At 55.7% G+C, this 27,684-nt stretch overlaps 1 protein-coding gene across 9 annotated transcripts; it reads right to left on the bottom strand.

The window, feature by feature from the left end:
• Positions 1-236: 236 nt before the first annotated feature.
• On the bottom strand, positions 237-27,684 carry USP20 (ubiquitin specific peptidase 20). Of its 9 annotated transcripts, none has more exons than XM_044453012.1 (24): positions 27,653-27,684; positions 23,926-24,013; positions 23,537-23,590; positions 22,975-23,037; positions 22,149-22,280; positions 20,813-20,909; positions 20,631-20,700; positions 18,737-18,850; positions 17,814-17,892; positions 16,609-17,041; positions 15,044-15,181; positions 13,791-13,939; positions 11,628-11,803; positions 10,411-10,505; positions 9,817-9,850; positions 9,390-9,435; positions 8,488-8,668; positions 7,586-7,712; positions 6,276-6,445; positions 5,371-5,452; positions 4,843-4,951; positions 4,455-4,557; positions 3,390-3,461; positions 237-2,662 (listed from the first exon to the last, which is right to left on the bottom strand). In XM_044453012.1, the coding sequence occupies exons 2-24, from the start codon at positions 24,004-24,006 to the stop codon at positions 2,502-2,504; spliced, it is 2,766 nt and encodes a 921-aa protein (XP_044308947.1). In that variant the 5' UTR covers positions 24,007-24,013; positions 27,653-27,684; the 3' UTR covers positions 237-2,501. The 9 variants fall into 9 exon arrangements, with proteins under 9 accessions (XP_044308947.1, XP_044308946.1, XP_044308941.1 ...); XM_044453011.1 differs by lacking the exon at positions 27,653-27,684 and adding an exon at positions 26,947-27,339; XM_044453006.1 differs by lacking the exon at positions 27,653-27,684 and having other exon boundaries at positions 237-1,847; positions 2,466-2,662; positions 23,926-26,166.

Genomic DNA, 27,684 nt, shown 5'->3' with positions numbered 1-27,684 from the left:
GAAAGCAGCGCATGCCGCACTGACTTCTCAGGAGGGCTTGACCCCAAGTGGACAGCTCGGAATGAGCCTGTTGACATCTCCAGTCACGAGGAGCTGCCAGCCTGGGGCCCTTCCCCACAGGGCGGCCTTCTCGTGGGGGCCCGGGACGTGCTGCTCGCGTTCCACACGAGACCCTGCCTGCCTCACTCTGGCCCAGGGACGCGCGCGCGGAGCCAAGCAATGCAGCAGCCACACGATGCGAGAGGCAAGCAACTTTATTGGCTCACGTTCTTAGCAGAATGGAGCGACTCGAGCACAGGAGCCGGTAGACACCCTGGGGGGTCCGTCTCTGGGGAAGCACACGCACGGAGCACAACCACAACTGCTGCCGCAGAAGCTCCGTGGCAAACAGGCACGGGCGCCAGGCTCCGGTGACACAAGGCGTGAGGAGCGACGCGGCCCAGTCCTCCCTGGCCGCCTCGGGAGCAGTTCCTTCGGGGATCGGGACGTTCCAGTCAACGGGGAAAGCAAGGAGGCGTGCGCAAGAAGGGCCCGCCTTTCTCTTGGTGAAACGGCCACCAACTGCTGCTGGTGGAGCAGCCGGTCTCCAAAAGCCTCGCTCGCCCCACCCCTTCATCCCACGACCACCCCGTCCCGCTCACAAGGGACAGCTTGCCCCAGAAGAGGCCCATGGAATCCTGGGAGCGTTCAGGGAAACGAGAGGAGGTGGGCGAAGGAAGGCTGCGTGTGCGTTTGCGGAAAACCAGGATAGGTGCGACATCAGAGCGAGTGGCGAGGCTCAGCACCTTCACAACCTCCTCTGCCGAGGGCTGTCGGGGTGCTGTGCCGGGCCTCGGCAGCGGTTTCGTGCCCCCGCTCTACCTCTCCGAGTCCCGCAGGCACTGTGGGGCCACGGAGCTCCTCGGAGGACCTGCCTGGTCGCCCGCGCTCCGCGGAGGGGGGCAGTCGGGAGACGAGCTGCTGGCTTTCTTGCCCTTACACTGAGGGGATGCTTGTGGGGGCAGGCAGGGGAGCCGCCTGCGGCCGGCCGGCATCCCAGTACTGCTGCGCTTCTCGCTGCCGAGGCCCTCCGAAGGGCAAGGCGCCGCTAAGCAGGCACGGTTCAAGCCTGAAGGGATGCGCCCACAAGGGCCACTGTTTGCTTCGGGGCGCCAAGGTCAGCAAGGTATCGTGTGAGCTTTGTGAAATCTGGGGGAGCGGGAAGGGGGGTCCGGGAGAACAGTCACGGTGAATAAGGACGGGGGGTTGATCCTTGCAAATAAATACACAAATAGTGATAGGTAAGATCAGAAAGCGCCCGCTGATCAGAAGAAGGGGAGCAGCGCCCTCCGGTGTGCAGCGGCGGAAGGAACGCCAGCGCAGCGGCATCCTCCGGACGAGGCACGAGGAGCACGTCATGTCTCCCCGCCAGCCTGGGCTCCGCTGCTTCTGCTGAACTGGCAGGAAGCCCAGAGAAGCCACGGAACGTGGCCCTCCTCTGGGCGGGTGGCCAGGGGGGCCACCAACGGCCACGCTGACCGCCAACAGAGTTGGCCCTGGCAGGGAGCGCGTGCCTTGAGGCCGGCCGGCCGGCCAGCTGGCCAGGAGGCGCTTTCCCGGGTGGAGCGGGAGGGAACACAGGCCTTGTCTCTTCCTGCTGGAGGGACACTCTTTCTTCCGTGAGGCTGTCGGGCCTTGCCGGCCTTTCTGGAACGTCGTTTCTGAGGAGCTACGGCAGAACTCATGGTGGACGGGGCGAGGTGGCCGCCACTGCTGTGCACGTTCTGGGTTCAAAACAAGAGTGTTCGCAGACTCCCTGCAGAGGCAGAATGTCCACTCCCCGGTGGGGAAGCCAAGCCTGGCCCGGTCTAGCAAAGGCAATGGGACGGAGGTCAGGCCCTGCCTTCCTGCTCGCAGAAACTCTGGGCAGAGCCGTGCCCCTGCAGAAGGGGCTGCTGCCCCCAGGAACAGTCCCCTCGGCAGGCTTCCCCTCTCCGGGCCCTTCGCACTCAAAGGCTTACAGGGCCAGCCTGCGGACAAACCCGAAGCTCCCAGAAGCAGAAAACTGCGACAAGAGCCGCCCTGAAAGTTTAGCACAGAGATACGGAAAGCACGGCCAGGGCAGGACTGGGGGAGCCCTGTGCGAGGCACGCCGGGCGGGAAAGACTGACTGTTCGGCCAGCCCTCCCCGCCCAGGCGCTGGGCCGCAGCTCCAGCCCCCCCCTCCCCCGCAGGCTGCTGATTTTTAGCTGGGTGCTTTCCCATTTCATTAAATCATGGATTTCTGGGTTTTCCCGAAAAACTGTAACCGGAGGCAGCAGACCGCTCTTCCCCAACCTGGTGCCTGCCAATTGGTTGGACTACAATGCTCATCATCCCTAGCTGGCATAGAAAGTTGGCGTGCCAGCCAAGATGGCCCCAATGGCCTAACTCAGGAAAAGGTGGCTGACTGAACCCCAGTTTTCCTGGGGGACAAGCGCACTTGCCGGGCACCTCCTCTCTGGGGTCGGCTGGACCGTTGCTCAGGCGGCCCTTGTTTCTGCTTCGATCTTCCGCTCTCCGTGCAGACTTTCCACCTCCTGCACCTGGGCCACGTTCTGCCGCAGGGCGATCTCGGGGCCTCCGCTGTAGAGCGTGCTTAAGTAAATCCACGTCTCCTCGGAAATTTGCCCATAATCAGCTCCTGTAGAGGAGAAGCCAGAAAGTGCTGCTTACGAGTGGCTTCCACGACAGCAAATTTCTCCTCGCCTTGTCAAAAATGTTAACGTTAACTGTTATGACCGCAAGAATGCAAAAGGGCAGGCCTGGTTCATGCCAAGGGGCTCCCTCAGCCAACATTCTGCTCATACAACAGCCACACCGCCACTCACCGGAAACCGGAAGGCACGAGGGGCGGGCCACAGCACCTCCTGCCCAGGTTCCCCAGCACTGGTGTCCACAGACACATGGGCCTGGACACTGGAAGCCGCACCTTGCCGTCACACCGAGCACCACTGCTCGCCCTCTCCTCTGCAAACCACCCCCCACGCATCCCCTCCTCCCAGTCCCAAACAGGCACCCACATTTTTTTAATTATGCAGTTTGAAATCAAAACCAGAACAAAGACAAAGAAAATGCAATAAAATAACCTAAGATGAAACACTGGAAGAGGAACTGCTCTTCTCTGCAGGCTGGGTCAGTCGCCAGTGAGTTCCCGGCCTGTGGGGCCAGTCCCAGCTACAGTTCCGGACTGAAAAAGCAAGTTCCGAAAATGCATCAAGGAAAGAGCCTCTCTGCTAGACCCCAGCAACCCTGTATGGGAAGCCACTGGCTCCTTCCTTAAGGCAGGGAAAGCTGTGCTTTAACCCTCCGCTGCCGTGAGATGCGCGTTTTCCCTTGCTGGAGGTGGGGAGGGGGTCCAGGAGCCTTACCCTGCTTGACCTGCACGTGTCCACTTCCTTTCGCCACGGCAATCCTGCTGTTGTCAATCGGTCCAGGAGGCTCTACAGGGAAGGAGGCACACGGTCCAGATCTGCTTCGGGCTACCTGGTTGCACGCAGCACCACTTCCGTGGAATTAAGTTCATGCACAGCAGACAGTCCCAGCTGGGAACAGGAGGAGAGCCCGCTGGGCCAGGCCGGGTCCCTCCCGTCCAGCGTGCTGCCCACAGCAGTTCACTAGCTGCCCATGGGATCCCACGGGCGAGCCCCGGGGTGGCAGACCCCGGCCCATGCTCCTCAGCAGCTGGTGCGCGGAAGGATGCTGCCCCCGAGAACGGAGGGAGCCTTCCGCCACCGGGACTGGAAGCATCGATCACTGCCTCCTCCAGGGAGCTGCTCAATCCCCTTCGAAGGCCACCCAAGCTGGTGACTTTCCTCTTGCAACCTTTGGCTTGTTCTTGTGCCCCCGGGTAGTTTATTGAACTCCTGCTCCCACCCGATTTTGCCTTTCTGCGGTCCATCGGGTGAATTTTTAGGCCAGCTTGTTTGCCGTCTGTGTGAAACTGCGGAGAAGAGCCACTACCCGCTCCCCTTGCTGCCCCCTTGCCGATTTGAGTGGGGCCAGTGGTGCAGCCGGCACGCTCATCCCTGGAGCGGAACGCACCGAGGGACGGCCCTTCTGCCAACCTGGCCCTGTTTCGGGAAGGAGCCCTTGGGCTCACTGCCAGCTGCCTTAGGAAGCACCCATTGCCTGCTATCCCGGCCCACCCGTGAGCTGCACCAGCGGCCGGACCCAGCTCTGAGCTGGTGCAAGTGCCCGGGAGGGCCAAGCAGGGCTGCTTCCCGGCCTGAGCTGCGGTGTGGGGAGGACGCCCCCACGCCAGGCAGACCTCTGCACCTGCAAGTGACCCCGCCAACGTGGCCGGCCCACCGGAGAAAGTGGTTCTGGGGGGGGGGGGGCAGCTCAGCTTGCAGCGTGTCCCGCAGATCGCCCTGCCACTGGGTTGCCCCCGCCGTGCGGCCCCCCCCCGCCCCCCGCCCCCGGCCCAGGCGTACCGTTGTCCTTGCCTTTGACAAAGGCCTCCCACTCGCGGAACCACTGCATGCTGATGCAGTACATGACGCTCGGAGACTCCTCAGCCTGGAAGGCCTTGTTCAGCTGGGGGCCAAGCACAGGGGGGTCATCGGGGAGACCAAGGCCCCCCACACACACCGCGCGGGTCCCACCGTCGGGCGTTTACAGCCACTTCAGGGGCACCTTCCCCCGCCGTCCCCGTGTGGGCAGGCCCTTGCCGTGCCCGCTTTCCCGGCGCAGCCATGTGCCGGCGTGCTGGGCGGGGAGCCCAGGAACAAAGCGGCCATGCCCCCCGCCGCCCCGCCTGCACGGGAAGGGCCGCCGGAAGGGCCACGCACTCAAGCCCGCCCGCCCGCGCCCCGACGGCACCTTGATGAACGTGTCGATCTCCAGCTTCCTCCGCTTCGCCAGCGCTTCCAGCTCCACCTGGCACACCGAGCACACGTACAGATGGTTCACCGCGGGGCCACCGCCAAACCTGCGGGCAAAGGAGATGCTGGGCCCGGAAGCGGAACGGCGGGAAAGGAGGGGCAGCCCCCGCCCCCCCCCCCCCGGCCCCCCGGCGGCAACGCGCAAGGGCTCGACGCAGGGCTGGGCCAGCGGTGCGGGAGAAATGCACCTCTTTCAGCGCGCACACCCAGGCCTGGATCCCACGGGGCAGCCAATGGGGTGCTGCCGTCTAACCCTCGGGAGGGCACGGGATGAGCAAGGCCGCCGCAGGGCAGGCGCGAGAGGAGAGGGCGGAGGAGAAGGGGCCGGCACCCTGAGCGTGCGGACCAGGCTCTCTCCTCTACCTTGAGGGCTGGAAATTTGGTTTTAAACGAGACAGCCCCAACGCAAGTTTCTTGGGGTGCGGAGCGGTGCAGACAGTACAATTTGCACGGGCTGCCTCCCCACCTGTTGTAAAGATACTCCCAGACGTTCTGGGGAAGAATCACCACAAGGTCATCAATGTAGTGGTATTTATTTGGAGGAATGCCTGCAAGCAAAGGAGGAGAGAGCAGGGAGTGAAGGAAAGAGGACCCCCTGGGGGCCGACCCTCCCGCAGGCCCCGGGGAGCGGCGCCTTGTTTCCCAGGGGAATGCTCCAGCCAGACCGGAGCAGGGAAGCCAGGAGGCTGGCATCTCCCAGTGGCCCTGTCTGTGGGAAAAGGCTCCCCAGGCTCACTCAGGCCTGTCCGGGTGCTCCCAGCATTGCCCGCAGGCGGGGAGACCACCCTGGCCCTGGGTCAGGTGCCATGGGAGGGGCGGCAGCAGAGCAGGCAGTGCCAGTGGGCAGCCCCTCGGGCTCCGGCCTTGCCACAGGAGGGGCTGCCCCTGCCCAGCTCCCCTGGAAAACCCATGCAGCGAGAGCAGGACCATAGCAGCCTCATCTCTCAGGCGGAGGAGCAGGAGGAGCTGCCGCGGGCCTGTTTTGCCCTCTCCAGCTGGAAAAAGCGTCCCTGCACCTGGCCGCCTCCCTCCCAGCTGCTTGCGCCTGCTCCTCAGAGCGTGAGCCTGACAGCGGGGACGCCGAAATTTCTAAGTCACTGCAGGAGCCTTTTTGGCCAACGAACAGGTCAGCACACTGCAACTAACGAACAGGGTGTGCGTTGTGGCCCTCCCACCCCATAAAGCCATGTGGTCCAACGGGAGTGCCTGCGCAGGGAGGGGATTCTGCCGCAGAGGCAATGCGGGGGCAACTCGAGGAGAGGCCACGGGAAGCTCGGCCACCGGCTACTGGGAGGGACCGGCCCGCAATCGCACCCCTCCTAGCGCAGGGCCCGGCGGCTGCCTTCCGCCCAGGGCACCCCCTGCCCTCACCTCCGTGGCTGCAGAGGAAGGTGTGGTTGGTTATGGGGCCGGGCTCCGCGAAGGTGTTGAACTTGTTCAGCCACTCGCGGGAGATGTAGAACTGGAGCAGGCCGGGCTCCTTCATGGTGGCCAAGGACACCACTTTCTGCCGCTCCCGCACCGCCTCCTCGCTGCTCTTCCTGGAAGCAAATTTGGGCGCGGCGAGCAGGGGCCCGCTGAAGTGTGGGATCCAGGCCCCACAGTCGCCCTGGCGGTCCCCTGATCCTGCCCCACCAGTCACTGGGAAGCAGGCGTTGGACCCTGGAGGCGAATTCCCTCCTCTGCACTTCCAGGAGGTCGCTCGGGCATCCGCACGGCTGGCAGTGTGAAGCAGCAGCGCAGCAGGCCCTCCTGCCCCCGCCCCCACCCCCTCCCTGCCAAGGGCAGCAGGTGCTGGAGGCCCGAAGACCCAGCAGGAGGGAGCGGGATGGCCCAGGGCAGAGGGGAGGCGGGTGGGCGGCGGGCGGGCGGGAGCCCTGCTCTCCTTTTGCGTGCTTCCCCCCGGCTGGCGCCAGGGCTGGGGGGCCTCAGCTGCGGCAGCGCGCCCTTCAGCGCGTCCCCCAAGGCTGTGGGCTCACCAGGGAGGCCGTCCTTTAAAACGTGCCCCACAGTTCCCTAGGCCGTCTGGGCACTGTGGAGCATTTGAGGCAGTGCAGCAGCCCGGGCAGGCACCCCCAGACACCTGCTGGGAGGCACTGGGCGCCAACACCAGGGCTGCTTTGCCCCAGTTGGGAGCAAAAGGCTTGCGAACTGCGGGGCAGCGGAAGTGAACTTGTCCCGTGGAAAGACAGCTGACTGCTTGGGAAGGGAAGAGCCCCAGAATGTCCTCCCCTTCAGGAGGGGCCGTTGCTGCTGCCCCTCACCATTTGCGACACACAGACTGCAGCTAGGGGCTTTCCTAGGAGCGCTTTTCTCAGGGCCGGCTGACAGACAAGGAGTTCTGTGGCACTCCAAATGCTGCCGGAGGTTTGACTGTAATTGCACTGCATTTCTATCTTTTCCCTCTTGCCAGGAAACTGAGGCAGACTGCGCCGTTCTGCACTCCATTTTTATCCTCACAACAGTCCCGTGAGGCAGGCGAGGCTCTGAGTGCGTGACTAGACCAACATCACCCAGTGAACACCCAGGTCCCCAGTTTGAGGCTCTCTCACCTCAGTGCTTTGAAGAATAGCTCCTTCCCGCATTTCCAGCCCCAGGAAATCTGTCCCTAGCCCCCCGCCCCCAATTCTAGAAACAAGGCATGCTCCCCAGAGCCACCTCCTTTCAGAGCCAGCCCTCACCTGTAGAATAGAACGTAGGCCTCTGCATTCTGGACAACCGTTTCGTGCACTTCCGTGACGTACTGGTCGTCGAATTCGTACCACTGGCCGTTGATCACATTCTGGCAGTAAGCGATATAATGCCCGCCTGCAAGGAACGGGAGGCCACATGCTGAGGCTGGCGGAGGCGGTGGGGGAAAGCAAAAGGGTCCCTCGCCAAGGACTTCACGGGGAGTTGCAGGGGCCCTGGACGTGGTCCCCACGGTCCAGCTGCAGAGGCACCACTGTGGCTGCTCCAGGAGCTCCTTCCTGAGGCCGCCTGCCAGCCCGCCTCTCCCTGGCTCGAAGGCAGCTCGGCCAGCCAAAGCCAAGGCACTGCCACCATCACCAGAGCCCCATTTTACAGCACAGCAGAGGAGGGGAAGTGGTTTCACGTTCAGGAGAGGGCCCCCCTCAGCTTGGGAGATGCTCCGGAGCACCATATTCCAGCAGTGGGCAGGGCTGATGGCAAAGCGGGGGGGGGGGGCCAAGACGGCAGCCTCCTCCAGCTGGAAGCTCTTATTGGCAGTAACTCAGCCTTAGCAGGGACGTCCCAACCCTTTGGTATGGGGGTGGGTGGGCGGACTGCACAGAAGCATGGAAAGCGTCACCTGAGCCGCGCTTGTGGAGCAGCGGTGGGGCCGGGGAAGGGGTGTGACCATCTGGGGGCAACCGCGTGATCGGCAGCAGGCCGGCAAATGGGTGGTGGCAGGTGCAACAGCTTCCACATGTCCAGCCGATGAACTCACCTCAAAGCCACACTGCGGTCCAGCCACACTGAGGTGAGGAACCCACCGGCTGCCGATCCCGCACCGTGTGGCCTTTGACCACGCCGTCCTCCCACCACATGCCCCAGGCTGACGGGGGAGGCGGGGAGGACTCACTGCCTGCTGTGCCGTGGTGGCAGATCACAGACGAGAGGTCGTAGGTCGTGATCTGCGACACGCTCTCCTTGGCCAGGAACGGCCGAAGGTCCAGCCCTTCCAGGGGAAACGCGACGTGACTGTTGATTTTGAAGGAGTACATGACCTCGTGCCGGAAGCGTTTCAAGTGGATGCACAAGATCTAGAAGAAGAGAAGGCAGCAAAGCTCCAGGGTATGTCCAAGGTGTTCCTAACTGAACCTTTGAGGCTTTTCCAAAAGGCAGTCTCAGCTCGAAGGCCTGTGTGCATTTGTAAACTGTTATATTCTTCCAGGACTTCTAGTTTCTTAACTTAAAAAAATCAAACAACTGCTGAAGCACGTCTGACCTCAGCAATGAAGACCAACTATCGCAGCTCATCTCTCCCAAAATGCATCACTAGGAGTAAGCTAAAACCAGTGGCTTCTATTACCACTCCTGCAATTTCCATTTTTAGAGAAAACCTATCCTGAGTGCAGGATTCATGCCCAGCACATTTGGCCAAAATTTTCAAATGTGTCTTCCCTGACCCCTTGATCTTTGTTCCACCTGGCCAGCAGAAGAGTTCTGGAGGCCCTGAAAGCTTGCACAATTTGATGCTGTTTTGGGTGGATTTAATGAAGGTATTGCCCAGTGGTGGATTTTGGATTTATTTTTTTTTTTGGTGTTGGCATAAATTATATATGTGGGATGCAGGAGAAACAAGGCTAGAATGTCTCTCTATCTGCTCCTCATGCTTTGTAAAGCATGTCCAAATGCTTCCAGTGCCCAATCCTGTTCCTTGAATGGAATGAGACACAGTTGATCCCTCTGACAATCAGCTACTGTGCAAATTTAGCTGCCACATCCTGGAAAACTGACTTGGTCAAAGCTTCCTCTGCTTACCTCAGGGAGCTGGAGGACTTTGCAGTACTTGACTCCATTCCGCAGCCTGGGGAAAGAGAGAGAAAAGAGAAATACAAATTGCAAAACCCCCAAGCCTTGTTTTTAACACACCAACAATTGCATTTCCATGATGTTCCCCTTTCCAGTTCACCCGCATGAGGGACACAGTAAATGACAGCTGTTTGTATCAGCCTCTGCTCTCGTGGAGGTGACATCCGTCTTCACCTCCTGGTTCCTCTTCCACCCTTTTTGCAGATTCCCAAGGCTTTCTCCAGAATGCAGGGCACCAGTAGACAACCTGGTATCCTCCAGATGTTTGGGGCATCCGCTCCCATTAGCCCCATATGCAATGGCCAGTGGTCAGGAAGGCTGGGGGTGGAGGAGAAAATAGCCAAAAGGAGCATGGAAAGGGAGCCTAAGGACTTACTTTTTACATCGTTCGCAGCTGTACATGTTGTCGCCTGCAGACCGGTAAGACAGAAATAAAGGGGAACCCTGAGGAGTCTCCAGCAAGCCAGATGGAAGTCTCTGCCGTTTTTGCCCCAGCTGCACGAAGATGCTCAGACCACACGACTCTGCGAAACTGCCTCCTACCAGCTCAGATCCAGCCCACTGAGGTCCCCCAGACAGGCATGGCCGCCCCCCCAGTCCCACCCACTTTCCTCCCACGCACTCTTGCAGTCTCCCCCACCATTCCGGAAGACTCCCAGGGAAGTTACTGACAGAAAGATCCTCAAGATACAATGGGCTGGTATTTTTGGTCCGTACCCTTTTGCTTTGGGTCTCATCCACTCCTGGAACGCACCGCCCATGAGCTTTTCTGAAACTGACTTTGGCCATCAAACGAAAAGATGTCCAGCTCTCCCTCCTGCCCCATAGAGCAGGGACAGGCTAAAAGGCGAAGATACTGAAGCCGTTCATCTGAAAAAGTGCCTTGCACATCCCCGCCCCACTTCAGTGCAGCAACCACACCGCACGCCTCCATGAGGGCCTTTCCTACTGCTTGCCCGTACACACATACCTTTCAACTCATCAGCAGCAAAGAAGGCAGCAAGACAGTCCTCCAGTGTGACCACGGGACCCCAGAACCAGCTGGGGATGCAGGATACCACAAACCTGCCAGGTAAGTAAGAAGAGGTGGATACATCACTTAGGGCTGGCTTGTTCTGGACTCCAGCCTTCAGCCCCTACCACTCCCCAAAGGTTCTGCGCTTCAAGATGAGCGCTCAGGTAGCCACAGCATTCCATAACAAGAGCATTCGGGATGGATCACAGGTAAGCTTTACAAGGAAAGCTTCTGTTCAGAGCCAGAGTGCTGGTTTGAGACTCGAGAGATCTGGGTTCTAGGCCCCAACTGCCCTTGACTGGGGGCCAGTTGTGGACTCTCCACCTAGGCCTACCGCAATGGGCGGCTGTTGTGAAATAAGACTGAGAGGAGGAAGAGAATTATGTAAGCTGCCTTGAGCTCTTTCAAAGGAAAAAAGGTGGATAAAATATATAATAAATTAAATCAAATAATAGTTACTAAGATGCTCACGAGGTGACTGGCCCGGAGTCACACAGTGAGCTTTATTGCTGAGTGGGGGCTAAAAACCAGATCTCCCGAGTCCCAGCCCTGCAGTCTTAACCACTACGCCACACCGGCTACCTTAACTAGAGTTCTGGCTACTGCCTATATGCACGAGTGCTGATCCCATTTTGGAAGGGCCCGGTGGCAGCGAGCTCAGTGGCAGGAAGGCCAGGAAGGGAAATGGGTCAGGGACAAAACTACCAGGAGCAGCAGCCCACTTTTACTGCCAGTGATTACAACCTCGGAGCAGTATTTTGAGGGGAAAAGGAAAACATGGTCCCTGGTAGGGAAAAAGGCAAGGGCCCCGGGAAAGCTGAGCAGCCTGAGGCTCCCCGCCCACGATACAGTCAGCACGGAGCCTCATGGAGCCTCATGGTGGCGCTGCAGGTAACTGGCCCTGCCCTCAAGCCACCGTCCCACACCAGGCGCAGGGGCTGGACTTCTGGGCCCCAGTAAAAGCCAAAGCCAAGCTGCCCACCCCTGTCTGCATTGTGGATCTCATTTTAAACCCTTCCGCAGGGAATGCTCTCAAAGCACTTCTCCCCAGTGTGACTTTACACACATCCAAGAGCTGAACCATTTTCTTTCTGATCCTTGCCTCCACTCACAACTCTAATATTGGAAAAGCTGCTTCCAAGAGTGTTAGAAGCATCGTTTCCCCCACACACCTTCGGATGTACTCCACGATGAACGCGATCCAGCCCTGCGAAGCAGTATAGTTGTCTCCGCATGCTCCCGTCTTGGCCGGCACATTTTGGTAAATGGCCGAGTGCAGCTTGGCCAAGTCCTCCTTCCCAGGGATGGGGAGCGACAGGTCCTGGAATGTCTCCACAGTGGTGGATACCTGAGGGTACCGCAGGGGGCAAGGGGGAGAGCTTCAGAACAAGACAGAACGTTTTTCGAGAGTGAACAGCAGGTGCTGCGGCAAACTCACACGTCCTTCTGTGCAAGTGTGTGCACCCCACAAGAACAGAAAAAGGCTGGGGTGTGAGAGACGCAGGGGAAGCTCCAGATGTTGCCCTGGCAGAAGGGAAGCCACCCGAACACAGTCCTTCCTATGCTGCAAAGACAGGAGGAAAGCCCAGGCCATAAGGCAGCAGCTCCCGCCTCTTCCTGCCCAGCCACTCCCCCACTGAGTCTTGCAAACGAAGGAGCCACTGGCGCGCCCCACCAGTCTTCATGTGGTGCCCGCCCAGCCTGGGAAGGACACTGCCGCATGGCTCTGCTGCCCCCAGGGCCAGCCGCGAAGGGCCCTAAAGTGCCAAATACAGGCAGCCGTCTTCAGCGGGACGCCTGTGGGCACCAGTGTGAACACAAGCACCCCTCTCCTTCCTGCCATGCTCCACCCCATTTGTCTTTCAGTTTTAAAGGTTGCTTAAATGAATGATTTTTGGGCTTGGGCGACTGCATGCTGCAAAGCAAAGGGCCACCCTCCAGAACCACCTTTATTTGGGTTCAAGTAACATTTGCAATTTTAGGTACTGGTGGCACGGTCACCACCTGGCTGCCTGGGGCGCTGTTCCCAATCCCTGCCTTGCACTTAGATGCAAGGACACGTTACTTCTCTTTTGGTCTCACTGTCCTGGGAGATGCATGGCTTGTGGCAGCCACGCCCACCACGGCACGGTAGCCGTTTCGTTAGAACACCCAGGACACGATCAAAATCCCCGATGTGCCCGTCACTCCAAGGTGCTGGAGAGGCCTGGCCTGGCAGCTGCAGAGGAACGGCTTTTGTCCAAATGGCAGCAGGGTCGGGAAGAGAGGCTCACCCGTCCCTCCCCACTGCCATCCAACTCACCAAACGTGCTCACAGGGCACAGCTGCTCTGCGCATCTTTAAAAGTGTGCAGACTGCAAACGTGCCTCCAATTAACTCCCAGCTAGTCTGGCCCTCCAATGGTGAAGCCCAGCCAGCAGCTTCCAGGAGCCGCTGCTCTGAATGAGTTGCCACTTCGGCTCTGAGAAGAGGCAGTCAACCAAAGGGTAACTTGTTTAGAAAAAACAGAAGGTGGGACTCTTCAAGGGGAGTGGCAGGCAATTTTTACCCTTCACATAGCCAAAACCCCCAAACTTTTGAGGGGTATGAATTCTCTACTGACTTTAAATTCAGCCAAACAGAGCTGCATACTATTGGATTTGGGGGGGAATCCTGAACTGGGGTTATGTTGAAGTAGTTGACCTACAATGTGACCCTGTGTATCTTTCGGAGGCCCCGATGCAGCTCCTCGTAATATGCCTGCTGGATGACTCATGGCCTAGCAGGCCTTCTCCAAGCTGCCGTCCACGGTGCGTGTTCCTCAGCAATGCAGGCTGCAGGGTCCGGGAGTTGTAGCCCGAACCCACCTGGAGGGCACCAGGCTGGAAGAGGCTGGCTTGGGACAGAGTGTGTGCCTTGCTCCCCAGGGAGGCTGCTAGGCTCTCCAGCAGCCAAGGTGAGACTGGGAAAGACCTGGCCAGAGACCTGGCAGAAAGGCTAGAGACCTGGGTTCAGGCGGTCGCCCTATTCAGTGGCGGGGAGCCAAATTGCATTTTGGAGAAATGTTCAGGGGCTGCATTCTGGGGTTGGGTGGGGCCAAAAGCACCCGTTCACTGCAGCCTGAAGCTCTTAGCACAAGCCACTGGGCCTTTGGACTTTCAGGGTAAAAACCGCACAAAGGCCAAGAAGGAGGAGGGGCATGATCTGGACCCCTGGAGGGCCTTAGGCAGCCCCTAGGCCCGAGTTCAACGCGTCTGGGCTAAACGGTCTAACTGGAGAGAAGCGGCATCTCGACTGGTCCCGGGCGAAGGCTGCCTCCCCAGAGGAGGGGGTTTTGGAAAGCGCCAGCCTCTTGCCATTTTCACTGGATCAGCAGCAGTAAGGAAACGCACTCGGTCACAGGTGAGGCACTGCACGAGGCTCAGGATGGAGCCATCAAAGATGTCAGAGATGACGCTGCGGTAACGGACTTCCTTCTTCTTCTTGCCCGAAACTGGCATCTGAGCTGAGGTAGGAGATTTTAAAGACAGAGAAAGAGTAAATGAAACTTGGCCACATTTTTGAGCAGAAGACTGTCCCAAGGCCTCAGCCGAGAGGGTGGCAGCTGGAGAGGGCAAGTCTCCTGGCGAAACTCCCCTTCTGCATGCCTGGGTGAGCCTACCAGGCCTTGAGGCCAGAGTCAAAGCCCTGCTCTCTGCCCCTCCAGCAAGAGCTGCTTGGCTGTCAGGTCCTAGGGCAGGGCTTTCTCAGCTGTGGCCCCACGCCTCTGGAGCTCTCTCCTCTGAAGTCACACTTCTTCTGGGCTGCATTCGCTGCTTAAAAGCCAGCACTTGCTGCCGCTCTCTGGAGCACAGACTTTTGTTTAAGCGGCAGGCTTCACAGCCTGAGTGTTGCTTGGCCTGGCCAGGGGAAAGGGTCAGGCAGGGCGCACGTGCACAAGGGGAGCAAAGCTTTTCCAAGCTCACACCCACTATAGTTGCAATCCCATATGCGCTTACTTGGGAGTAAATCCAACTGAACTCAATAGGCCTTTTTATTCAGGATCAGCTTACTGAGTGGAAACATATCCTCTTATCAAGCAGATTCCTCGAAGGGGCTTACAATCTTTGTAAATACAGCGCACCATAGAATCGGAGACCTGATATGTGCGTAATGGCAGCAAATTGTGAACTATTTAACCTATGCTTTGCTGTGGCCGGTTGCAAGTCAACACTCTCCTGGCTGAGGTAGCCTCCTGCCCTCTCTGCCCCCAAAGTGCCCCCTTTGGTTCCCAGCCCTGCGGAGGCAGCCGGCTAGGTCCCTCCAGCAGTGGGGCAGCGGGGGAAGGCCAGCGTGCTTTCGCATCGCGATCGTGCAGTGCGCGAAAGGAGGGGGCACGGCTGCTGAGGGGAATCCAGAGGGCCGGCCTGCGAGTCCAGAGCCAGGACCTCAGCCTGTGAGGCAGCACTGCAGGCGCCCAGCCACGGTTTCCAATCTTCCCCATGGTGCTGTGAAGCTGCACATGGGAAAGTGGAGGCCAGGGGAGAGCAGCTTCTTGGCAGAGGCAAGACCCATCCTGGGGATTCCGCTTCATCCTCGTTTGAGACGGCTGCCACCCTGCGAGGCCTACCTTTCTTCAGCACATAGGTGGGTCCCAGCCTCACGGGGCTCGAGCGCGGAGGGCTGCTGGAGACTTTGGCGAGCACGTCGTGGTGCACCGGGCTGCAGGGCCGTGAGGAGCAGTGACTGTAGGCATCGTTATCGGGCTCTGTGTGAGGAGAGAAGTGGCGGGGGAAGGCGTGCTTGTGAGGCAGCCTCGAGCGACGGCTCTTCCTGGCAAGCCCTTCTCTCTGGCTGTCCCGCTCCAATCTTTGGTGCTGTTTTAGCTGTTTCTGGATGCGCTGCGAGTGGCCTTGAGCACCACACACAGAGCTTGGAAAAGGGCAAATAGTATGGCTTGTGCAAAACATTTTTTCCCATGTTTTGACCATTCAGTGCAACCACTTCCTTGCAGGTCTGTTGCGACCACAGTGCATCTCTCTGTGATCTGGGAAGGCCATAAAGAGGGATCAAATCAGCCTTCCCAACCCGGTGCTGCAATCCCCATCATTCCCAGTCAGCTTGCCTTGGAATTGTAGGGTGACACATCTGTGGGGAGAGCAGCGGCTTGGGAAGGCTGGATCAGAGACATTCCTGGAAAGGAGCTGCATCAAGATGCGCCAGGGTTAGGCCCTGTGTGCTCTTGGGCTGGGGGGAGCGGGGAGGGCTGCTGCCTTCTCTCTCTGCTCTGGGGTTTCCAGCAGGAAACTCGTCAGCCGCTGAACTAGCCGGCCCCTTGCTCTGACCCAGTGTTCCTAAAGCAGTGCCCTGGCATGAGCCTGGCCCAGCTCAACCGGCCCTGCACAGGAGGAATTCCTGGAGAGCTGTTTGTGCCCCCGTCAGTTACAGCAGGGGACCCCAAGGTGCTGCCCTTGACACTTCCCGTTGTGCCTCCCAGGTCACCTGTCCTCCTGGCGCTGTTGTTCCAATTTGCTTCATTTCCCCCTCTTTTCAAAAAGGAGGCTGGCATGCTGCAAAGAGGAGCTCTGCCCCCTCCATCTTTCTCTAGGTTGAAATAAATTTGGGATTTGGGGAGTGTCACAGGGGCTCTCATGAAAGGACTGCCAGAGTGAGCACAGCAGGTCACACGCTCACTTCCTAGGAGGCGGACTTCACGAGACTAAACAAAAAGTAACGTGCCCAAAACCAAAGTCGAAGGCAGAGGTGGGGTCCAAGCTGCAAGCCGTGGCCGCTCTTCGAACCGCAGCAGCGACGGCACTGGAGGGGAGCGCTTGGCTTTCCAGCCCACCAGGCAGTGTGGCGGCCGCCCAGTGGAAGCTACGTGTGAACAATCGAGCTCAGGAAGGCCAGGGAGCTTGTGGGGCTCGAAGAGAAGTGTCCCCAGGCACGGTGGTTCCCATGGACACTGCACTGGAGACCCCAGATAATTTGTTGTATATTTGGATATATTACATTTTAATTTTATGTTGTGAGCCGCCCCGGGGCTTCGGCGAATGGGGCAGCATAGAAATGTTTCAAATAAATAAATAAATAAATAAATATTCATTCAAAAACATTTAACCCAGCGTAAAAGGCAGCAGAAGCGTGGGGGGGGGATGCAGCCCACTGAGTTTGGCCGAAGGGGTGGCAAGGCACCTGGGGTCCTGGAGGGGCTGGCTGGGTGAGGAGCAGGAGGGGGCGGCGCTTCTGGGGAAGCCCTGCCGTCCACGGCCATCACAGAGGTATCGACGTCCGCATCTTCGTCCACTTGCTCAGAGTTGCTCCGCCGATGGCTGCAGGAGAACTTGCGGTCCTTCATCCTCTCCTTCTCAGAGATCCCTCGCCCAGCCTCATCCTGGATCAGGAGCTCGGCTTCCGCAAGGGAGCTGCCGGTTTTGCTTTGCCCATCTCCTTCACCCCGGTCGCTGCTTGAGTCACACGAGAGAAACTCGTCCTCTGAAGGGCTGCGGTCGCCTTCCCTCTTGTCATCCGTGTCGCTGGAGTCAGAGTCCCGCATCTCAGCAACCACTGGCTCCTTCAACTCTTCATGGAGCTGGTCCATCAGGCAGCGCAGGAATTCTTGCGTGTCCTGGGATGGCGAAAAGAGAGGGGTGATCGCTGCAGAAACGCAAGGCCCATTGGCTCCCTTCCAAGTTATTTTCTTCAGGATCTGCTAATAGAAGACTAGAAGACTGGAAGTCTGGGTCCCCAAACATGTACGGTCAGTGGGCACCTCTAGAATTTGGATGGTGTTTTGCAGCCTATGCAAAGAATGGCCGCCATGGGGGCAGCCTAGTCAAAACACGGCTGGCATGGTGGGCACGGCCAGTCACAGAAGACTCATTTCCCCAGAGGTTAACTAGTGAGACGGGAAAAAAGGAAATTGCCCTTGAACTCAAATCCAGAAGTTCAAAGGCAGAAGCACAAGAACCCCAAGTCCTTTGAACCCAAACGCAGATAGCAGTGGAGGGTGTGCCCCACCCCATTACAAAGAGACGGTGGAAAAATCTTAAAGTGAATATCGGGAAGGGCAGGGATCCTGGGGGAACCAACTGCAGTGCCTGTGAGCGTCAGGGCGTCCGCAGTCCCCAGGAACAGAAACAGAGCCGGCACATTTGCCTCGTCTCTTCTAATAAAAGGGTAAGTGGCTGAGCGGATGCACGTCATTCATCAGCGCCCAGCCACGGCTCCCTCAAAGACTCAAAACATGCCGTTTTTAGCTCAGCATGCCTTGGAGGTTGAAATACTCCCATGGCAGCTGGGGGCTGGACCTGAGGACCTTGCCTACCACTTCCAGCTCCACCATCCTATGAGTCCATGATCCTGACAACGCAGAGAAGGCTGCTTGCACGCTGGCTCACCTGTTGTGCGTAGCCGCGGAACATCGGGTTCACCAACTTGATTCCATGGGACAGGCTGCTTGGGACCACGTAGCTGGGGCTGGTTAAAAAGTGGGTGGGGAATAAAACTAAGGTAAAAAAGGAAAATCTACTTTAAGATGGTCAGAAGACACGCGGTTCAAAAGACGGCTGGCAATGACAGCCCCGGGCAAGTGTGGCACCAGCCCAAGCCCATCCTTTAGCAGGCGCAACATGCATCTCTATGTTCTGTCCACACAACACAGTCCGAGGCCTTTTCTCCCTTTTGGACACAGGGAGGAAGGAGGCCTCTCCAGGCACGTGAGCCTCCCCCCGCCCATGGCTTCTGCCCTTCAGATCTCCAGCCACTCAGTCCCTTCAAGGCTCGCCAAGTGCCCAACCACCGTGGCCACAAGCCGGTGCCGCCTTCCCTGGACCAGTGTCCTCCAGATGCGTTGGACTTCACCTGCAGTCTGCTTTGGCCAGCATGGCCAATGGTCACACACTCCCGAAGAAGCAGTCCTAAACAGCTGGAGGGCTCCGGGCTGGGAAAGGCTGGCCCAGAGTGTGCCCCCAGGTGTCAGAACAGCAACACACCTCCTCCTTTCCTTTGCTCTACACAGGACAGAAGCCACTGATTACCTTTAGCTCCATCTTACAAGCATTTACTCAGAACTAAGTCCCACTGCGTCTGGTCAGTGCAAAACTGCAAGTCACAAAAACTCACAACATAGCATGGTATGTAAACAATGCCAGTTTACATTACTATCAACTTAGGCCAGACTGTTTGACTTTAACAATCATTCGAGGAGCTGACCAGCTTCCTTCATCCATCAACAACTGGGGGAGAACCCTGTCTTATGTCTTAGAACAAGCCTCAGTTCCAAAACCTGTTAAAAGTTTGGAAATAGATTCTCTGTACTCACCGCTTCTTATGCCACACTTCAGAAATTAACTTCTGGTAACTTTTGCAGAGTGCGGGTTTCTTGTCTGTGCGCACAAGTCCGCCACATTCCAGAAAGAACTGTGTGAGTGGGGGGCTAAAGGGCAGGTAAAGAGAGGCCAGTGAGGCATTTCCCAGCAATTGTGCTTAGACACAGAAAAAAAAGGAGAAAATGGAAATATCTTCCAGAAAAATGCAGTAATATGAAATCATGTTCTCACAAAACAGCATGGAACTCACCAGGCTCTCTGCCTCTCCTGGCTCTTATTTTATAAAACACTTTTTTGACTGAGGTTCTGCCTCCAGTAACATCTTGCACTGAGTTCAAAAGAATAAGTTTATGCCTGGAAGGTCAGACCCTGCCTCTGCCTGGAACTCGGGTTCTTGGGCGTGTAACCCTTTAGCTCCACCAGTTTGTCTTCTGGGAAATGGCTGTTTTGTGGCCAGCGGCAGCCACCATGGTAGGCTTTTTAGGAGAGTGTCACCCGCACCATAAGCCGTTGTGTAAGAGGAGCCCCCAGATGCCCTCAGAATGCCAGACTGTCCACAAAGGCCCTGCCTCAGGAATCAACATTTGTCCGCCAGAACAGCTTTCCAGAACCAATTTTGCCCACTCCGCCAACATTTTGTAACTAAAACATGGCACCCACAGGCCAAGTCCTCTAACTACATTCTTAAGAAATCTTAATACCCATTTGAACGTCCGTATGTAGCACATGTTCAACACATTCTTTCAGATTACGGCTATAAAAAGCTGGGAGGGGAGGGGAGAGAAAGAGAGGAGGCACCTTGCCTGCCCTTCTTCGGGGGGGGGGGGGGGCAATGTAGCACCCATGGGCTGCATATAGCTCTGACCGTGGCCTCAGCTGCACCCCAAAATTGGTGGCATGGATTTGTGTGACAGAGCTTTAATCAAAATAGCATCCCAGGCAGCCGTTTTGAAGCCTTTTCAACCTTTTCTGTGCTCCACAGCTACCTTGGATTACCAAGTCTTGACCTGAAAACGAGCTAATGTTGATCCTTCTAGTGTTCCATGGCCAGTCCAGATGCCCTTTTCCTTGTTTGGAGCTCCAGAGGGAAGTGCTGGAGGTGAAAATGGCCCTGGACTGTCCCAACCTGCCAATCCTGCCTCACTCAAACTCAGGGGACAGGAACCAAGGATCTCTCCCAACCTTCGCAGGCCTCACTGAGACATGCCTGGGATTGAACACAGGGCCTTCTGTATGCAAAGCACATGGCTGAATACTGAGAGGGGGCCCTTCATACTCAGCTCAAGCAACTGCTCATGGTGCGCCTCCTTCAGCTCGCCGCCACGCTCCCAAAGCAAAGGACTCAGTGGCAGAGAACCCGCTTCGTGCAGAGCGACCCAAGTCCGACCCCCAGCATCTCCACTTAGGACAAAGCGGGAATCCTGGCTGAACATGTGGTAAGTCCCTGCTGCCAGTCAGTGCCGACAATGCTGGACTAGACGTAAAGCAAAAGGCTCCTTCTGTTCATCCACCTTGAAGCGCCCCATTTTTCAGAGCCACGAGAACTAGAATAATACTTCACTTTCAGGCAGAACTGCTACAGCTCAATAGTAGAGCCTGTGCTTTGCAGGCACAAGGTCTCAGGTGTCATCCCCTTCAAGTATCTCAGGCTGAAAAAACTACTGTCTGAATCCATGAAGAACTGTGGCTGCCAGTCTGTGTCACTAACACTAGTCCAGACCGATTGATGAAAATTCTAACTGGGTAGAAGTCTGCTTGCTGTGTTGCCTTGCTCTTCCTGCATTCCCCTTAAGTCAAATTTTCAATCGTAAGCTATTGAGGGTGGGCATGTATACATCATGGACACAGGTGGCCCCCTCCTGCTCCAGTGACAGCTCTATAACATACCAGTTAGAGAGGGCCTGAAGAGCAGCATTCATGTAACAAGAGTTCCCAAGATTTTTCATTCCTGTAAGGCCTAGGGAAGGAGGAAACAGGAGAAATGGGAACTGTGTCACTCACTATCCGCACTTCTACAATTTTGCACTCAAGGGGAGAGTATTTCCCAGCTCAGTGCCCAAGCAGCATACCTCTCGGTTTAAGGTCATCATCCTCTGACTCTGACTCCCCTTCATCAGCCACTGCAATTGGAACAGCTTTGAGAGGATGGACCGGCAGAGGAGAGTCCTGGAAGCAAAGGCAATTGAATGAACATCAGATGCCAATGGTGGTTTGTGTGAAGGAAAAATAAAAGCGAGCTGCAAGTCACAGGCAACAGCAGTAGCTGCTGACACTCCCTCTAACAGTGGACTTGAGTGATGTAGCGCCTGTCAGTTGGAAGCAGGACAGAACTACCCAAAAGAATTCAGACTGAAAACTGTCGCTGCGGCTTGCCGAGGCTATGTTAAAGATGCAAATGGTGTTGAAGCAGGCAACCAAAACGTTCAAGGAGCAAAAAAATAAAAGGCACAGCATTTGGAGCTGTTCGGCTTTTTAAAAGGACACATGGTAAGTGTATTAAATTATACATGGCTGAAGAAAGTGGACAGGAAGAGGTTTCTCCAGCCCTTGTCATACTAGAAATCAGATCCAGTGCAGCTGAATGGTGGATGGGCAGGGCAGAGGGAAGGGTTCACCTCCTCCCAGAGCACGCAGATAAAATACGGAAATTGCGACCACGGGAGGTGGCTGTGCTGACCAACCTGGATGTTTCAAAAGACTCCCTTGTGCGGGATAGAGGCCGTCAGCTACTATCAGTCATGAGGGCTATGCAATGCCTCCAGTATCAGAGAGGCAACAGGCCTGAGTAAAGTTGCTGGGGAACATGGGCAGGAGGGTGCCGTGGAGTCCATACCGTGGGGGTGGGCTTCCTGTTGGGACAGGGAGGTGGCCACCGTGGGAACAAATGCTGGACTAGACAGGCTTCTGTTCTGGCCCAGCAAGGCTCTGAGCTCCTCTGGGGCGCCACCTGGTAGCCGGAGGCAGAACGGCCCACTCGGCATTCGCAGGAGCAGCCCAGGCCCTGCAGGAGCTCTCAGCTGCCTGCCGAGTGCCAGCTGGGAGCCCCAAGGACAGAGCTACGTGAGAGCCGGCTCCTCCCTCAGCGACAGAGCTCTTCTTCCTCGCACCTTGCCTGGCCCTTGCCATGACGCCTCAGCGATGCAAGTCTTCCTGCCAGCTGTGGTTCGGCTGCTGCATCTGGGCGGCCTCAACGTACCTGCCCCTCTGTTTGTCCTCCTGGTCCTCCCCCTCTGGCTTGTCCCTGACCACATCCGTTTTTATTGACAGCAGTGGCAATTGGTGTGGCATTCCCTTGGGGCCAAGCTGGCAGAGCCCCTGCTTTGCCCCTCCCTCGCTTTCAACCGGGTCCCTGGGTGGACCCACTCAGGCCAAAGCAGCAGCCCAGCGAGGGTACAAGGCAACCACCTGTTCCATTAATTTTGAGACTGGGGCTGGTGGGTGGGAGGCCAGCCGCTGGTCCAAGAAAACCTCCTTCTCACAGGCGTAGCACCACACTCGGAATGTCGTCAGGTTCACTGTCAGATTGTGCTTTTTGGCCTAGTATGTTTAAGAAACACCAAGAAACAGAACAAGAAAAGAGCAGTTAATGCTTCTGATTCATCTTTTCCAAGAACTCAGGATGTTAAAAGGCAAGATCCAAGCAATCTTAAATACCATGAAAGAAAACCTCCTGTGTACCAAGCAAAAATGGCAGTTTTGCTTCCCAGGGGAAGACAGAAATTTTAGCATGCAGACTCAGCCATTGCACTTGGAGCAGCCTGGGACAGGCCAGCAGAAGGCAAGCGCCCTCCGGCTCTGGCCATCAGCCAGAGGGGCAAGGGCCATGGGGAGGCTGCACCCCCTGCCTCCCAGGAAGGACCAACCTGGCCCCTCCATCACCAAAGAAGGAGCCGATGGAGGAGGCTCACGTCCCACTCCCTGACGTGAAGAAGGTCTGCGCTCTCCAGCGAACACTCGTCCTGTTGGACTGCAGAGCAGGGAAAGAACCAGCGAGCCGCGTCTGCCTACTGCCAGGGCTCTTCACGTGGCAACAGAGACAAGGGAAGACCGGCCTCGCCCGGTGCACTGAAATGCTCATTTGGTGCTCTTGTTCTGGCCTCAAAAATCTCAGCTCCCTTCACACCCCTTCCCTGCTCCAGTCTGCCATTTTAATCTGTAGGCTGGAGGGCCTCTCATATTCAAGCCGCTCTGAGAGTCAACCGCCTCTTGCTTCTGGACAGATTTCCCTCACCTGTGCATGAAGGGTGCTGTGGTCGGCAAAGGATTCCCCACACCCAACGTAAGGGCAGCCGACCTAGAGAGAAAGAGACAGAGCAGACCCGTGGCTTAAGGGAAGACAGGGTGCGCACGTATGCATGCACAGGATGAGCCCAACGTATCCGGGTGTCACGCCCCCAAACCTGGAAGTCTACCTGGAGTAGTTCAGCACCTCACCACGAACTAATTTCGAACATTAGAGACCACACGGCTCTTATGGACTTCTCTGCCCCGACTGTGGAAGGCGCCTCCCCAGAGACATTCGCCTGGCGCCTGCCGACTCTATAGTCTTTTCGGCGCCAGGCAAAACCTTTTTATTTACCCATTATTTTAAGGATTGAGGAATTTTAACTTGGTTTTAATATATTTACAGTCACATTTTGTTTTTTGTTATTATATATGTTGTTTAGTTATTGTTCTTATTATTGTAAGCCGTCCTGGGACGATTTCCATGTAGGATGAGGTAAAAATATCTTAAATTAAATAAGTAACTAAATAAATATACAGGAGGATAGATATTCAAGCCATTTCTTTACCTGAAGGCAGGCCCATAGGTTTGGTCCCCCTGCTCCACAAGACTGGCATGTTCCCTGTGTTCACAAGGAGGGGAAAAGAGTAAGTCCTCAGAGATAGACAAATTTTCCAATATCTGACTTTTCCTCATAGGTATAAGCTCCAGAAGCTTGGCAAGGGTGAACAGGAGGAAAATTAGGGTGTATTAGCAGATCACTTGGAAAGGTTTTCCAATGCCTAATGCTTTAACAATAGCATGTAAATTTGAAAATTTAAAAATACAATCACTGTCATAGCTGGCCTTGTGCTACTGTATTACTATGGAATTAGGCAGCCAGGTCCTCGCCCCAGGGAAAATGCACACACATGGCCAAGGGGAGGATGGTTTTATGGCAAACAAGGGTTTGTTTACCTTGGATTTGTGAAGCAAGTCATCCTTGGTGACTTCACCTATGGAATCCAGGTGAGGACAGAAGTCTCTCAAGTCAGCCATTTTGCACCTTGGTTCAGTCATGTAGAGAGAGAGAGACAGTACAAAAAGTCTGTGCTTGAGTCCATTTTGATCGGCCATCCAGGTCTAAAACTGGAGATAGCAGACCTCAGGCACTGCCTTGTCATAAAAGGACAAGCCTGACGTACTACAATATGAAATTGCCCAGGTATCAATATGGCCTGAGTTTCACATAACCTTGACTTCAGATCACAGGAAGGGAAGCCATCACACGAATTTAGTGTTGGAGGCATGATGCCTTGCCATGGATCGTCACAAGGGCACCCCAAGTGAACAGATGTCATTGCACAAGTTATGAGCTGCGGCTCAAAAGACAGTGTGGTACACATTTTATGAAGCTGCCAACTGGGTTCACACAACTCAATAAGCCATGATGGCTTATAAACCATCAACATGAAGCTTATCATGTTGTTTGAAGCCAGCCAGAAAGTCACAAACCATTCTGCTGGGTTCAGAACACAACAAACCACCCCTAGCTTATAAGCCAACATGGTATATTGCCCAAACCCAGTCATTGTGAGGTGTGGAAAAGTCGTGAGTGATTTAGGGAGACACATATATAATATCCTCATCTCTGGAATGAAAGCTTCTGAAAAAACCCAGTTTTCCACAGCAGGGAGTATGTCTCGGCAATCTCCCATGCTACAGCGTAAGCCACACTTTCCCAAACGATCTTCAGAGAACTGGTTTGTCAGACCCTGCAACCATCTTGTTCTTCTCTGAACTCATTCCAATCTTTCTTAAAATCCAGAACTGAATTTTAACTTGAAAAATTATACTGAATTCAACTTATACTCCAAATCAAGTTGAGTGAAGAATAAAGCAGAACTATTTCTTCTCATGACCCGGAAATCCACTGGCAAGGCAAACTCCCTAAGTGACACCAATTCTGAACCCACTGCCCCCTTGACGAGGGATGGGTGCAGGAGGCGCCCTGCCATAAGCAGCCAGACATATACCAGGGAGACAGATGTGTGCCCCCCCCCTTCAAAGTGCTTCCTAGGAACATTCCAGTTACCTCTCTGAGATTTGAATACACGCTGTTCTAATAGGCTTACACAAGCAAGGAGAGATCCTCCTTCAGGTCTTGCTACATAAACCAAAGAAAATGCTTTTGGTGACATTTCCAAGCTAGTACAAAAAGGACACGATGATTATCCCCGGTACAGGCAGAAACAAAGCCTCTGAGCCGGCATGCAAGACTGAGCAGCTGGCTGTCCTTCCCTGGACCAGGATGAAGCATTACTCATCATTTTTCCCCAGCAGCTGCTGTTGCTGCATCATGGCAGTCTCCATTTCTGCCCCAGCCCCAGCATTTTTCCTTCCTTGCCACTGTGAACAGACAGGGAGGGCTCCAATTCCTTTTCAGTACAGCATTTAAGGACCACTGTTTTGCTGCTGGAGTCTGTTTGGGGCAAAAGCCTCACAATATTGTAACTGGCAGAGTTCAATCCAACTAGAGGCCCTGGCAAAGTTTGGGAGCAGAATAACAATGCTACTTTTTCTAACAACCTGGAAACCCTGAAAGTGCAATGGCCTGCATCTCTGTATTATTACAAGCTTGCAAAATTGCTGAGAAGTTCTGTGTTTACTCTTGCTTCCATCTTTGGTGGTGCTTTGCACATCATCAATAGAGCAAGATTTTATCTTCAGAAACTGAGGGAGGGGACTCTTCATTTTATTAATGACATGTCATTTGGTTAAATTAGCATACACCCCTTCCCTGCACCAGACACACATACCCTTTGTGACAGTTTTCATCACCTAATTTGAAAGAAAGCTTGCAAACACATTATAAAGTTGTGGTTTTCTCAGCTTGTCCAAAAACTAATTTCTAAATGAGCTAAAGTACACATGTACAGTCCCAGAAAGTCACCTCATATCTGCCTGAGCTTTTGAGGCAAAGATGGCTCTACTTTGATACAAACTCTCCATTGCCACCTAAAATGCACATTTTACAAGCCATCCTGGCATCATTGCCTGAATTAACAAACATCCTCCCTCCCCACACACACATACATCATGAAGTCTCAGCTGTCATATACCCACCTGGATAATTATTTATACCAAATCAACCCTTTCACCACCATGTATTCTTTTTGCCATGGCAGACTAAAAAGGTATCCATGAGAACATGCTTTTATAAAAGGCAATCCCACCTTTCACATTCCAGATCAATTAATCCAGAATGATCACCAACTGGTTCCATCCAGTCAATCACTAACATACATTAGCTCCAATATACATGCAGGAGATGAGGAAATGTTTGATTTAATGTCAGATTACACTGTACGAAAAAAGAGAGCAGAAGAACATTAAGCAATAACTAACCCATGCTAAAGGACTGGGACTTTGAGACAAACCCAGCCCTGAAGGAGTGACTTGTTTAGCATCAAGGCAGACCAAAACAACAAGCAGTCTCCCAGAAAGGAAAACATTCCCACAGACCTAGTCTCAAAATTTTCAAAGTGGTGACATGAAGCTCGGTGCAGTAGAGAAGGCAGCAGGTTTGTCTAAAAATTCTGCTCCCCAGTGAAGTTGATGAAAGCAGGCGCAGAGTTGCCTGCCCGCCCCTAAATTTGAAGCATCATAACAATGCTCCCCTAAAGGAATGGTGTGGAGCAACCCGCTGCCCACCAGATGTCTTCCAGTACCATTTCCAGGATGCCTGACTGTGGGCCAATGTTAGCTGGGGCTGATGGAAGTCACAGTACAAACCATCTGGAAGGCAGTAGGTTGGATGCAAAGCCCCTCGCCTACAAAATTTTCATTATCCTTAAGCTTACTTCAAAAACAAGCAAGCAAAATGACAATCAATAGTGTATTCAATGTATAAGCGTTATTTAAAGTTTTATCTTTTTAGCAACTTCATAGATTTAAGCATTCTTTAAGGATTTACTATAGCTATACCATGCCTTTTACCTGCAAAGAAGCTAAGAAAGCTTATGTGATCATCCTCATCAGAATCCCGTCCTCACAACAACCCCGAGAGGTAGGTGAGGCTGGGAACCCATGACCCTCCTCTTCTCCATGTTGCCCTCACAACAACCCAGCGAGGTAGTACAGGCTGAGAGCCCGCAACTGGCCCAAAGTCCCCAGCGAGCCTCTTGGCAGCGAGGGGCCTTGGACCCAGACCTCCAGGGTCCGGATCCGGCGCCCACGCACCACACCGATTCACCGTTTCCCCCGTTACCCCGAGGAGGCGCGAAGGCGAGCGGGGCGCCTTTCTCCATCGCTCCTGCCCCCTCGCCAGAGCAGGTGCTCGGAGGCATTGCAAAGCCCCCAAATGCCTCCCCGATGCGTCTCCTTTCATGTGTTATGGATGCACCCCACAGACCCAGCCTCGCCTTCCCTCTCCTCCGACTAGCGATGCCACATTCGCGGCGCCTTCCGCAGCCTCACCGACCCGATGAAAGCACCACTCCAGGCCCTCCCATGGGCCGGCGCTGGGGGAAAAGGGGGAAATGACATTTGCCTTGCCCGGAGCCTCCCTTCACACGGCCCGGCTCCGTCCAGCCCGCCCCCGCGCCGCCCCCGCCTGGCGCGCCCTTCCGCGGAGCCACGGCAACGCGAGGCCGGGGCGTGGGCACCGCGGCTAGGCCGGAGGCGTCCCCGCCCGTCCGTCTACCTCTCTGCGGGCCGGGGCCGGGGCCGGGGCCG

Source organism: Varanus komodoensis, unplaced genomic scaffold (genome assembly GCF_004798865.1).
Source record: "Varanus komodoensis strain SLA01 unplaced genomic scaffold, ASM479886v1 scaffold77, whole genome shotgun sequence".
Lineage (NCBI taxonomy): Eukaryota > Metazoa > Chordata > Lepidosauria > Squamata > Varanidae > Varanus > Varanus komodoensis.
Note: the sequence above shows the minus strand (reverse complement) of the source record. Positions and strands in the feature narration are given on the sequence as shown.

Excerpts from the sequence above, each read along its gene's own strand:
- USP20 (XM_044453005.1), bottom strand. The coding sequence starts at position 24,084 with ATGGCCGATCAAAATGGACTCAAGCACAGACTTTTTGTACTGTCTCTC. Across the intron at positions 20,910-22,148 it reads TCTCAAAATTAATGGAACAG|GACTCTCCTCTGCCGGTCCA; the intron begins GTGGTTGCCTTG and ends CTTTGCTTCCAG. Across the intron at positions 20,701-20,812 it reads TGATGACCTTAAACCGAGAG|GCCTTACAGGAATGAAAAAT; the intron begins GTATGCTGCTTG and ends CTCCTTCCCTAG.